This window comes from Primulina tabacum, chromosome 17 (assembly GCF_025594145.1).
Source record: "Primulina tabacum isolate GXHZ01 chromosome 17, ASM2559414v2, whole genome shotgun sequence".
Lineage (NCBI taxonomy): Eukaryota > Viridiplantae > Streptophyta > Magnoliopsida > Lamiales > Gesneriaceae > Primulina > Primulina tabacum.
Genome location: NC_134566.1, coordinates 13497115 through 13511585, shown reverse-complemented (window position 1 = coordinate 13511585; position 14471 = coordinate 13497115). Strand labels below are relative to the sequence as shown.

General features: G+C 31.6%; 1 protein-coding gene across 2 annotated transcripts; it reads left to right on the top strand.

Annotated features, from left to right (window-relative positions):
• The first annotated feature begins 8130 nt into the window (after positions 1-8130).
• On the top strand, positions 8131-10802 carry LOC142530904 (reticulon-like protein B22). Of its 2 annotated transcripts, XM_075636817.1 has the most exons (4): positions 8131-8507; positions 8677-8746; positions 9394-9551; positions 9593-10802. In XM_075636817.1, the coding sequence occupies exons 1-3, from the start codon at positions 8211-8213 to the stop codon at positions 9507-9509; spliced, it is 483 nt and encodes a 160-aa protein (XP_075492932.1). In that variant the 5' UTR covers positions 8131-8210; the 3' UTR covers positions 9510-9551; positions 9593-10802. The 2 variants fall into 2 exon arrangements, with proteins under 2 accessions (XP_075492932.1, XP_075492931.1); XM_075636816.1 differs by having other exon boundaries at positions 9394-10802.
• Positions 10803-14471: the final 3669 nt, after the last annotated feature.

The following is a 14471-nucleotide window of genomic DNA, read 5'->3' as shown; positions in this document are numbered from 1 at the left end:
TTTTAATTATCATTTTCTCTTATTTATTATATTTTTCAAATCTTAGTATGTGAAATTTGTTACACGTAACGAGCCAGCCAAAAGCATAAAGCCATGCAAGTTTTCCAGTATATATATCATTTATAAGAAATTTTTTACTCCTGCGTAAAATAAATTAAATCTTTTATCTCTTTGATCAGAATATCGTCAGATACTTTATACCGAGATTTACAGACCTCTCTTTTTAGCCTAACTACACAGTCGCAACGAATGGTTTCTGCCATAAATTCCTTCAATAACACTTAACACAAGCTTGTATCGTTTCTTAGCTCAGGAAGTATAGTAAATAGATTCAATTTGAAAATAATATATGAGAGGGGCAAAATGCGTTAATAATTTTGTTCAAACATATAGTTACCTTATATAGAAAAAGGAAACTTGTGTAGATACTTATCGTAACTGTAATTAAAACATATATAAACTAAAAATATTACATGTTTTATTTTGAAAGAAAATAAAGTGGTTGAATGATGCTTCATCTTCCTTCTGCCTTGACATATATATATATATATATATATATATATATATATATGATTGGATCACATGTTTTCATTACATTTGTTGGGGAAACTTTTGCTTTTGTATGTTTCTCGAAGAAAACGTGACTTGTGTGCATTCACCATTTGGGCTGATACTTGCTGTGTGTTTTCGGTCAGATCTTGGCCGAAATCTTTCTCGAATTTCGACTCTTTCTGGTTCGAGCATTCTCGACATATTCCTTCAGACCATCTTCCCAGTAGAGCTATAGTGCAAAATTTTATTGTGAATTTCTTTACTTCTCTTATAGCTTGTTGTTCCACAAAAGATTTGTCAAATATGTTTTATGCGAAACTTTTAGTTTTTTCAGTCATAGTATTTGACAGAAAATATCTATTTATAGAATTTTGATAAAACTTAAATGAAAAATTGACATTGTATATCTCTGTAAGACATAACCATAATCATCATGCTTGTCTGATGGATATGTCTCTTCGGTGAGTGATGAAATAAGAGATGTTTTATTTTCTGAGAATCCTTGTTGAAATTATGAATGTTCTTGTCTGGTCTCATTACATTGATTAAATGAAATGCCTCGTGTGAGACCATTCCTGGTGGTTCTGGTGATGCACTAAAAAAAATGACTCCAGAATATCTCTCATGTTAAAATAATAATTGTTTGCTCATGTTTCATGGAAAACTTCACGATTTCACTTAGGTAGTGCTGAAATTTATGGGAAGTTGGCTGACATAGTATAAAACGTGGTAAGAGCCCCAAATTCATACTATGTCTCGACCTCTTTAGGATAAGAATTTGGTTTCATCTATATCCTAGAATACTTTCCTACTATATCAACCCGGATTGTGGTTGAGCTGATACATACTTTTGTTTTTAATTCCTCTCAGATATGTTGATGTATCTGAAATAGAAAAACTACAAGCTCGTTTGTACCAACTTTAGATTTTCCTTTTTCGGTTCGAGATCTAAGGTTGATTTCTCTCTCTTCAATCTTCGAAGTGAAGGGTTGACTTGAAAGCTTGAGATAAGGATCAAAAGCTTCAATTTTTTACTTGGGCAGACTCATCTAAAGATGATCTCGGCTTATCACTTGTGGTAGGGGTTACTTGAATCCCTTGCTCCAGGTGTAAAGCCTTGTACTCGAAAATTCTCCTTTTGAGAAGCCACTAGTTTCTCAATATCCAGGAGGATAAACTTTTGCAATACATATCATAATTTAGTATAAGCATGTAAATAACCTGTAATTTAGTCAGAGACAATGCTATTATCAACTTGTTTTAGCCTACCTGCAACGTATGCTTTTAGGGGAAGCTTGTTGAACTCGTTTTTGCTTGTATATTATCAAATTTTAATGTAAATTTTTTTACCAGTAAAAATAATGGACATTTTTCAAAAGTATTTTTTACTACATAAAATTCTTTTTCCTTGATATGTCATCGTACGCTTCTTCATCTGAAAATAGATCAGTGCAATACCTACATAGTTGTTTTTCAACTGATGTGATCTTTGTGAGAACCAATGTTCATTGGCACATGTATCTAATACAAGATCATCTTCATCTTAAGTAATAACCATTTTTGGAATATATTTGCATAACTCTTTTAGTTAGGGATGTAAATGAACCAAACCGTTTGTGAGCTATTCGAAACTCGATTCGATAAAAGCTCGTTTGAGTTTGTTTAATGAGGATCGTTAAGATAAACGAACCAAGTTCAAGCTCTACAATATTCGGCTCGTTAGCTCGTGAACATGTTCGTTAGTAAATTCATAAGTAATATATTAGATGAAAATAATAATTTTGATATTTAATTTATTGATTTAACACATTAATTATGAAGTATATAGAAAAATCTATTATATTTATTTATTATAATAAATTGACAAATTTAATAAGAATATTATATTTTTTCTAAATGTATAATTTATCTTTTAATGAATTTAATGAATATTTAAATGTACAATTCATATTTATTGAGCTCGTTTAGATTCGATAAAAGCTTGAATAAGCTTGTGAGACATGAATATATTTGTTAAATAAAGCTCGAGCTCGGCTCGATTATAAACAAGCCAAGCTCAAACATTCAAGAGTTCGGCTCGGCTCGACTCGATTACATCCCTACTTTTAGTTTGCTAAGTCCTTTAGTATGTTATTATGTCCATATGCCTTAGTATGTTATTTTGTCCATATGAATCTTCCATCTTTATTTAATGATGAACTAAGCACTTTCCGGTATTTTGTTTGGTTTTTAATAAACATTGCAGCAAAGTTAACAACTCCTAAGAAAATTTGAAGTTGTTTTTTCCTTTTAGTTTATCTTGAAATTCTGTACCTTTTTCACCATTGTTTATGTATAATTATTTCTGACTCATTTATTTATACTCCAATGAATTCAATTTTCTTTATAGCTATGAATGCTTTATTTTCATATAAGATTAGTCCTTTTTATATACATATTTTAAAGAAAATCTTTAAGTGTAATTTTGTTCATCTATATTTTTAGATCCTACTAAAATATCATCTATATAGACAAACATAAAATTGTAATAAAGTTTAAATAAATTATCCATTTTTTAAATATCTGGAGTGCATCAGCCAATTCCATTGGTAATGTTTCTCAAATATAATTAATGACCTTGTTGTATAGAGAAATATGTGAATTTCTTATTTTCATTCTTCATCCGAATTTGATGAAATCTGAACTTACGATCAAATTTTGAGAATATTTTTGTTTTTACGTATATAACTAATTAAATAATATTTATTAGGTATAAAATACTCATCAAACTCCAGAATTTTATTAATCTGATAATTAATTACTAACATGGGTTTATTCCTTTTGATTTCATCATGGTTTCTTATCAGAAAATCAGGACTATTGTATGATGATATTTCTGTTTTGATCAAACCAAGATCCAAATGTTCTTTGATAATAATTTGCATATCTTTTTGATTAATTATGTTCATCAAGATAGACTAGCATCTGATGAACTCATATTTCTTGACTTCCTTAATTTTAATAAATTAAGTGTGACTCAAAGTTGGTTCATTTCCACCATGCCAAGGGATTTCCATTGTAGTTTTCTCTGATCCTTCTTCTTGACATCTTCTAGGGAGACTTTAAATCAAACTCTACATTCTTCTTACGTAAATCTACAATGAGGAATCCTATTTCATCTGATTGGATGTTTTTTCCTGCTCTTACTTGGAAATTTGTTTCTTAGAACAATCTAGAATCATTCATTTTTTAGTGTAGAAATTTTCCTTCATCACCATGCTTGCTGCGAAACTGAATTGATATTTATTTGTAAAATGTCTCTCCTAGTCTCTAGACTATGATCTTGTGATCACATGATGTTATGAACACTAATCTTCTAGTCTTATTTTCTTGTGTATACGACTTAAACATTTGTATGATATTTTTTCCTAACAATGTGTTTGCTCATGTGTCATAAAAATAATTCGGTGGTGTTTTGACTTTGTACAAAGGTGTTTTTTTTGCACCTCCGATTAGGATTTCTGCTTTCTTAATCCTTTTACATGATATTAAAATCCGCTCTGAGAAATCTCAACCAACTATTTGAGGTCATTCTTCATCCAATTCTTTTTGAAAAAACCCATTTTTTCGTTTTACATATTCAATATCTTGAATCAATATAAGTAGGAAAATATTAAACGTTTATAAGGTTTGTGTTCCTCGAGAAACTCCAATCCAAGAACCAATTGATCCGGTTCTTTTTCTTGAATTAATTTAATATGAACCTCCAAATCTCTGATATTTATCATTTCATGGTATGTTCCTATCAAGAGTTGTTCCAAATAATTCATGCTATCACAAGAAAATTGATTTCTTTGTTTTGTAATATCAAATACTCTTTCGACTTACCTCCATCTTTCCGAATATCTAAGTTTTCCTATTGTTGTAAAGATTTTTGGTACCGATTGAGCTTCTTGTACATGTGTTTTCCCCCACCTATGACTTGTGATCCTATATCCTTGAAAAGATAATTTCTTTGGTTGATGTTTAAGACTTTGATATCTTTGTAGAATTGATTTGTCTTGTATCTAAATGTCTGTTTCATGTATTAAAGAAAAATCAATTTTTTTCGGGATAAATTGCTTGAGCATCTTTTTCGAATGTTTTTGGAGTTCCCTGAGACCCAATATATCATTTTGAAGATTATCCATTTGTTTATCGCATATAGCAATATAAATAAGTAAATATATTTCCTCTTTAAAAGTATCTTTTATCATGATTTGGACCACTCTAATATGAATCTAGGACATAGTTCTTGCTACTTATGTTTCGAGCTTTTGTAATGTTTTTTCCCAAAAGGAATTAACTACATCTCCGTCTGGTTTCATCTAAGTTCCATTGGATTGCCATTTCACTTCTACAAACGTTATAGATTAGATGATTATTTTTGTTTTTTATGCCAAAACTTCCTAAGAGCTTTTTTATCTGTTCTGCAGAGAATCCTTGATATATCTGTAGGCTAGGGTTTTCTTTCATGATATGTTGGACTATGTTACGAGATATAGTTGTCTGGCTAAAAAATCCAGACAATTGTTCATGTGTTTCATTACGAAACACTTCGTTTTCAGTCGTATTCTGATTCTGACTCTCCCTCAAAACGTTCTTGACTCAAGACTTTATCTTCTTCATATTTACTCTCGTCTGAGGGAATATTCTCAAAATGGCATAATTGAACTACATCTTGGTAATAGAACGATTCTTCAATATCTTGAGTTGATTTGAAGCGTCTTATTCTATTTTTATCATTTTCTGGATAGTTTATCGAAATATGACATTTTGCTCCACATGTCCAGAAATTACAATCTTTAGAACTTTCATTAGGTTTAGTGTGAACTCTACTTAAAGTTTTTTTTCGTTGGTGTCTGTCCCACACTTCAAGATTAGTTCGATGCTTGGGATAACATCATACTCCTTGATAGTCCACTTCTTTGTCCAAATTTATAAGATCTAGTTTTCTGTCTAGACCATACTATTATTATTTTCCAAGTGCTTCCTCCACTTCTTTCACTTCTGGCATATAGATGAGATTTCAAGTTCTTTTTTTGGTGACTTCTAAAGATTGTTGGAAGATCATTTTCCTTATAACATAAAAGAGTACATTTATTAATACCTCTTAATCGTTTGTAATTTTTTTAAGAAAATAGGCTCGTCTAGTCAGAGTATCTGGATTAGGGACTTGATATTTTAGCGAAGAAAAATTGTATTGCTATATATTTTCCACCCCGAATTTAATCAATATTTAGTGAATAACATAATATATTCATCAACTAAACAGATGTAATTCAAGACTATACAGAGTTTGAGATTTTTTTTTAAATTTTCTGTATTGTCGTTAAAATAGTCAACTCTTATAAATTGTGCTTTAAATAGGATATTCATTCTTCCTAATATCTCGCTAAGAGATTCTCCAGATAAGACTGACTCTTTGGTGTCTGCCGAAGTCATGTCCCATGCGATTTGACTGATTCTTTCAGACCCATTTCTAAAAGTTTAACGGCCCTTCTTTGTTAAGATCAAGTGTTCTTGTTGCGACTCTCATAGCCAATATCCAATAATCTATGATATCTTTGTTTTTGAAGTCCATTATATCAAGGTTAAGTATAACCTCGTAAGGATGCATTGGTGCTAAAACATTCTTTCTATAGTGTGACTGGTACAAGGGGATTTGATTATTCTTTGACTATGTTTCCACTAGGTGCGATTCTCCACTAGTTTGAAAATCTATTTGTGATCCTCTCATATTTGTACCATGGGATCCTATAATTTCCCTTGATGGTTCTTGTAAAGGTGTTATATTAATAATGTAATTTTCACTCCACATCGTGTTCATCTTTAGATTTATCACCTTGAGGTTTGCAAAAGACTCTATAAGATTTTGTAGATCATCAAGACCAATCATCTCTATCGTTGTCATCAGATTGTTTTATTTTCTGAGACAACTTTGATAATATTGATAATTTTTCATTGTCAGTTAAAATTTTTTCCATTACTTTGATATTCTCTCTTTGATGTAATAAAGGTTCGATATTAAAGAATGATGATAACTTTCCTTCTGAGTTCATTTTATGGACTAGGTGGTTGTTCTAGAGTTTGTATTCTTGTTTGAATATATTTTAAAGTTCCAAGAATTTCTTCAATTTTACTTGGTGCATAGTCTAACTTGGTGCACATGTCTGACATAATTTTATACCGTCTTTTGGATTTTCTAAGATTTTCGAAGAGTTTAGAGGAATCTGGATCCATTCCTCACAATATAATATTTTGAATTATACGTGAGTTTTTTGATTCATTCCTAGTTCCTCTTGATATCTAACATGTGTTAGATCATCTTGTTTTAAACATTCTAAAATATTGGAATAAAATCTAAAAATAATAAATTCCAAATATTTGTTCGGATCCATAATTTGAGAAAAATCCATTCCTTAAATATTAGTCACACAGTAATAAATATTGTATGTTTGAACTATATTACCTCGACTTTGATACTATTTTCATTGTTTTGTATAATTTGGGATTTTTTTATGAATAATGGAGGTTATTTTAGTAATTTTAACAAGATTAGGGAGTCTAAACAAATAATTCAAGTTTTTGGTGGAGTTAGAACATACCAGTTTTGCCTTAAGGACTGATCTTAAATTTGTATTTGGATTTAGTTATTTTAGGATAATTAACCTTATAACATGGTAAATAGATACAGGGAATACCGAATTTATATCTATAAATAATTATTTGATCCTTAAAAATTTACTCGAAAGTTAATCTTTTCGTTAATTTTGATTATAAAGTTGATACTAAAGAATAATAACATAATTATTTTTGAAATTTTAAGAAATTGTGGCATTGATATTTTTATTAGGAGCTAACAAGGAGTATTTTCAAAACCAGACCGAATCGGCTGGTTCGACAGGTAATCGGTCACTAATCCAGTTTAGAACACCCTCAAAAATGGTTTTAGCGGTGAAATCGATCAAAATTGGTCGCATTGGCTATGAACTGGTCGAAGCGAATATGAAACGAAAAATTGGTTCAACCGACTAAATAATTTTTATTTTTATTATTTTATTTGAATTAAATCTTAAATTTAGTATTTTTATGTATATAGATTATTTGAAATTTGGACTTCTTAAAAAAAAATTTATTTTAGTAATCCTAGAGTTTATTTAACTATAATTGATTATTTAATTTTTTAAAATATGATAAATATATTTTATTTGTCTATCCATATAAATTTTTTAGGTTATAAAATTTATTTTATTTATTATTGTCATACTAATTTAAATTAAAGATTTATGAGAAATATGTTAATTTTGTTTAACCAAATTTTCAATAAAACCAAATTATCAAATTGAGCCAAACGGAATTTTCTAAGAAATTCTGTTTGGTCGGTTTAATCGAATAGTTGTACAATAATTAAACAAATTTTAATATCACATTAATTTATTTTAATATTTCATCAATAAAAATAATAATAAAAATATTGTTTCTATTTTAAAAAATCAAATTAAATGTTTTTTTTTTAAAAAAATCAAATTTAATGAATTAAAAGATTCAAAACCACCGTTGAACCAAAAGAGTTATTTTTTCTGCAAACAAGAAGTCGTGTTACATCCCGTAAATCCGATCAAATCCACGGTGTGTCGATGGTGGTGGTTGGGGCGGTGCTGAGTGGGACGTTGGTCTACTACCACTGCGCGTACCGGAATTCCAGCATCGTCTCCCTATTTGCTGATGTCTTCATCGTACTCCTCTGTTCTCTGGCCATTCTCGGCCTCCTCTTTCGCCATATGAACGTCGCCGTCCCGGTGGATCCACTCCACTGGCAGATCTCTCAGGACTCCGCCACCTCCTTCTTCGCCTGTCTCGCCAACACACTTGGCGCAGCCGAGTCCGTACTCCGTGTCGCCGCCACCGGCCACGACAAGCGCCTCTTTTTCAAGGTGTCCCGTCCCCTATTTTTGGCGTTGCAGTTTCATTTTCACCTCAACCGCTTGAAACTTAGATGCTGTTTGTTTTCTGATCGAGAATTAGAAGTGTCTATGAATGAGGTTTTGATTATTATATAACTGAGTGGTGGTTTGGAGAATCTGACATTTATTTTGGGCACAGGTGGTATGCTGCCTGTATGTGCTATCAGTGATCGGCCGAGCTGTCTCAGGTGTCACGGTTGCATATATAGGTAAGCATCTTGTTACATCTTCTTGCTTCATACAAAATTCCTCTGTTTGTTGTCCGACTACATAAAATATTTGGGAGTTATATATATAATGTTGGACAATCTTTTTTCTTTGAGCTAGTTTTTGTGATTAATTTAGATATAAATTCCAATCTTAACATAGTATAGTCTTTCGTATCTTCTTTTCCCTCTTTAGTTTCAAGAATCGGTTGATGAGATTTTAATGAATTTGAAAGAAATTGTATTGAGAAGTAATCTAAATGGTACATGTGAAGTGTCTGTTTGTGTCAGAGGTCCTGGATATGCGATATCATCTTTATCGCCTTATGTAGAAATCGTCGATAATACACAACATATAGCTAGTTTCAGAGCATAGGTCCAGATATTCATTATTGGGAGTTGGGTTGTGTTAGTTGTCCATCGATTGGATAAAATTTTTGGGAGTTGCATATATAAAGTTGGACAATATTTCTGTCTTGAGCTAATTTTTGGATTCAGGTTCAAGTCTCAATCTTAATATATGCCACTTGTTTTATTTGCCCACTCAGTTTAACTTTTTGGAGTATGAACCGTCCCCCCAACCCCCAAAAAAATTCTTGGCAGATTTTAGCTTTAATCCCCGGTATACTTTAAAATTTTCTGTCGTGCAGGATTGTGCTTATTTTGTCTGTACAAGGTTGTTGAGAATTCACAAACCAGCAACATAGGTCTGCCAATATTTTCTGGGAGAAGAGATGTCAGAAATTCTTTGCAGGATAACAACTGATGATAGACAGACTGGCCAGTTCTGTAAAATTGGTATATTCTTCTTTTTAATTAGTTTCCTAGGCAGACGATCAAAGTCATCATGCAGCTTCTTGATTGACGTTTAATTAGAGAAAACCCTCATTTTCCACTATTAGCTGATACTCTGGTCTTCCAAAGAAGTGAAGTACTGATGATGTCTGAACAATTACTTGTAAATTTGAACTTTCATTTCTCATACTCTCACACAACCTAATATAGATAATTGCATTTCTATAATGGTGTTTATGTGCATGTTTTGGTCCTTGGATTGCTTTTAATATCTTGTTCCAAAATACAACCAATTTTATCTAATGAGTATGTGAACGAATGCATATAAAAAAGGAGCACAATACGAGAAAACCTACATTCATCTATCTTTCTATCTATTATGTTAAGCCAGCGCCTTGTTGAAATGCTTGAAAATCAAAATCAATTGTGTCCCAATGTGTCAAACGACTACTTTACCCCCGAGCATTGCAAAATTTACAATTATACCCTTCACGAAGTAAAATTCCTACTCCACATGCATGATAGATACTATCATTTTACTTTTCGAAGAATGAAAAATTTGAAACAGAGAACTGTAAACGCACACAACACATGCATGATCGAAGAACTGTGAAAACACGCAACACGTGCACAAAGATGCTATACATATATACAAGTACATATACCAAGCTAATTAGCTGGATTTGGAGTCGATTTTACAGGATACACGACACTTCTCTAGTAATTGCTCAAAATCATGTTCATCACAAGGAATCCTTAATCCCCCTTCCTGCTCGTATCCAAATTCTTCGGCTGACATTTCCATCAACATCCTGAAATCGGGCACAGACAGGAATCTCATCGGGACAAGGAATCTGCGTTGCTCCGAACCCACGTATACCGACACCAATCCTTTAGGAATCTTATTTTTGTGCTTTCCACCTCTACCATTGTTCGAGAGTAGTTGATCATCACCAATTAAGGAGTGCTTCTCCTGGTGCTGCATCAAAGAAGTTATAGTTTTGTCGCGCTTGGGCCCATTTTCAATCAGATGGCACACCAAGTTCTTTATTATCCTTGAATTCATGACAAAACCAGAACCAGATTGATCCAAACCCATCAATTTGTTCATCATCATGAAACAACTAAAAAATCCTGAAGGGTAAGAAAATACATTTGCAGCTATCTATCTCATATAGCACGTATAAGAATTACATAGATTTGTATATCCAAAAAAGGAAAAGAACCCGAAGTTTTTGTACACCAATTCATGTAGCAGGAAAAAGAGCCTCTCTTCCTGCGAATTAAATTGGCAGCCTATAATTTCTTTTTCCTTTTGTTTGGTCAATGCTTTAAAAATGTGTGTATGCTAATTGAAGGTGGAAAACAAGTGGTTCCCCAAATTCTTCTTTTTCAAACTACTAATAATAGTCAAACTGATGGTAGCCAAACAAGCACAATTTGTCGACTCTATCGATTGCTGCCACTGATTGTCAATTTTCTATTCGAAGTTGTTTTTATATTTCGTATCTCATAGCAAATGGCTGTCATCGTCGTGCATATTTGTCTACCAGAACCTTTGCTTGCATGACTTTTGAACATTGATTTCTGTAAGGAATAATGTTAAAACAGAATGGGAGCACAGGTGATGCAGAAAGGATGTTCATACAGGTGACCACAAAAAATGTCCCATTCTGTTTTAACAATATTCCCTACAGAAATCAAGATTCAAAAGTCATGCAAGCCTGTTGCTTTAAAAATAACTTTATTTTGTTGCACAAATCAACCTTGGCTAAGTAACCCCTGAAATCATCATGGTGTTTAGCAATGAGTTGATCATAAACAGACACCGCATCACTGATGTGACCCCAATCTTCCTAGGCTTTCCCGAGAAGCAAGTCCACCTGAGAATTTAGAAATACAGAACACTTGACTTGATTCATCACACCTATATGCTAAATCTAATACTTTATCTGAACATAAATCACATTAACATCTTTTCCAAATTGGTAAGTTGCCACCTCAAAGGAATAAAGTACGCATTGCGACATTTTTTATGAAGTGTACCAGCTGTATATGACAAATGAACCACATACACTGGAGATAAATGATAAGCAATCGCATTGCTATATTAACCCAAAAGGTTCAATATTCGAAACCGGGCTGTACATTACTTTGCTTGAGTTGTATATATGAAATTTGAAATATCTAAGATTAAATTTCAGCATTCATGCTGATGAACCACCCTCCATCGAGAGATAAAGCATGGTATTTTTGAACAACCTGATCAGGTTTTTTGGCCGCAAGCAATGCATTTGTAAGACCGCGAAGGACTTCAAAATCAGCACTCTTTGATGTCTGCAGGAAAGTAAAGGACGGGTATTCAGCAAAGGAGTCATATCACCTTAACTACCAGTTCTCCTGAACCCTCAGGAAAACATGCGAAGGACTAATTTTTTTGCTTGTTTTTGCATGAGATAAGTGGTGACAAGGATATAGACACATGAAGGTCAACCTCATGCAGCAATTGCTTAAAAGTTACAAAACAATTGTCTATTTTATTAGGCTGATTTTAACTTGCGAGGCAAATCAAGCATTGGAAACACTTGTGCCCCTTTTTAACATATATTGAATTACGAGTCCAAGTTACACCAGGGACAGTGTTTTCAAGTGAAATAAATAGTATCCTTAAGAACAGGATTGAGTAACTAAATATTAATATATCTAACCATGTAGGCACTTCTGTATGCATTAGCGCTTCCTTCATAGTCTTGGATCGCATATTTGACTTCACCAAGCAAACGGAAAACATCAGGATCATTTTGTTTTTTCTGCATATCAAAGTAGGTCAATTAACAGAAGGCCCAGCATCCGATATTTATAACCTGCAGATGTTTGTAATGGTATCAAAATTGACAGCAATATATAGCAAACCTCACTCAATTTTTCAAGCAATGTTGCAGCTCTTTTATATTCTCTCATTTCCGCCAAGGTCAGTGCAGCTCCCTGTAAGTGCGCTTGAATCAATTTGAAAGGGTTTAACATGGTCAACATCAAACTTCTGGCTGATGTGGTGGCCAAGCCAATTTTAGCAAAGGCAGGCTCATTTGATTCATACACCACAGAAACATTTCTAGTATCTCTACTACGGGGATGTTGACATTCAAGAAGGAAATTGCAGAAGAACTGACTACTGTAAAGAAACCAGTTAAAAAGAAGGAAAGCAATGAAACTTGATCCAAGCCCAAGAGAAAGCTGATTCTATAATCCAATGACTTCGAGGTGACAACTCATTCTCCTCATCCAAAAAAGCCCAGAAAAAAAAAAAACCAGACCCGTACCGACAACAATCAAGGTAGTACCTATCTCTCAGGTGCAAGCGCTCAAGGTCACTAAAGACAAGGATACTAAAGAGCGCTTGAAAAAACTGAAACAGATAGTAGTGGCAGCTCCACCTGAAAAATCAATATGCCAATGATAAACATAAAAATTATACGTTAATTAAATATTTTATAATATAAATTTATAGTTTTTGTTTTATTAAATTTTTAAATATTATATGTTTTATAATAAAGTGTATAAAAAATAAGTTGTTGTGTAATTACAAGTTTTTACTATTTTTATAGGTTCGATAAAACAAGAATAACTTTGGCATTGCAAATGAGATTAAGATTATTCTTGGACCTGTAAAAAGTTGATGATAATATCTACAATATTGGTGACAAGCATGAGATAAAAATCTTCTCACAATTGGGATCAAATTAAGCAACAAATAAAGTTATCAAAGGAGTGACAATTTTATCATGCTCTAGCATTTTGACCATATCTCTCAAATTACTTGGTTAAATGGTTAAAAAAAATCACAATTCAACTACTCAATTATCTACATGTTTTGTTTTATGTAGAAAAGAAAATTCGGATGGGAAGATTTTCAAAATTGATGTGTATGATAACATAATTTCTTGGAACACCAATGAAAATTTTTGTGTAAAAAATAATATTTATTTGTAGTTGTCTCCCCAAATTTGGCTATAAATAGGGGTGCACTGTAATGTATTGAGATATCCCTCATTTTATGATCAAACCTTTGAGTTCATAATATGTCACTCTTTATTTTTTCTTTATTTCTTCAATTAAATATAATTAGCATATTAATTTCATATTCAAAGTTTTAAACTTTGAATAATGAGTAGCTAACTTCCCTAAAGTTGAGATGAAAATGTGAAACTCTTGGGATGATAATAATGTTATTAAAAGGTAAGAATCTATGTTTTATATTATTTAATTATTATTTATTGTTTATGTTATATTTTTTTCTTTAAGCATTATTATACCCTACTTATAAGTGGGAGTTTTGATTTATTGTTGCTATATGTTACACTAAATCTTCGAAACATTTAAATGTTAGTTTGATATTACCAACCATTTAAAGTAGATGCCTTGATTTATTATATATGAATATATCATAATATTAATTTTTTGGTATCATTTAAATGTTTGTTTGGTTTTACCAACCATTTAAAGTGGATGTCTTGATTTATTATATATGAATATATCATAATATTAATTTCTTGGTACAATTTAAATGTTAGTTTGGTTTTACAAACCATTTAAAGTGGGAACCTTAATTTAGTGTTTACAAATATATATATAGCACAATAAATACTTGACAACATTTATAAGTTTTGGTATATATTATATACTTATAAGATAATAATTTATAACATAATATAAATATGTTTATTTAATATATTGGAACCATTTTATTAAGTGGATTTCAATAATATTCATTAATGTTAACTTTATTAAAATACCAAGAGTGGATCATTTAATTTCAACTACTTAAATTAAAATTTGAACAATTAAAAATTATCAATTAAAGATTCAAACAATTAAAAGAAAAAAACAAAAACAAAACAAAAAGACATTGTAGTGGACTTGTAATTACATTAGC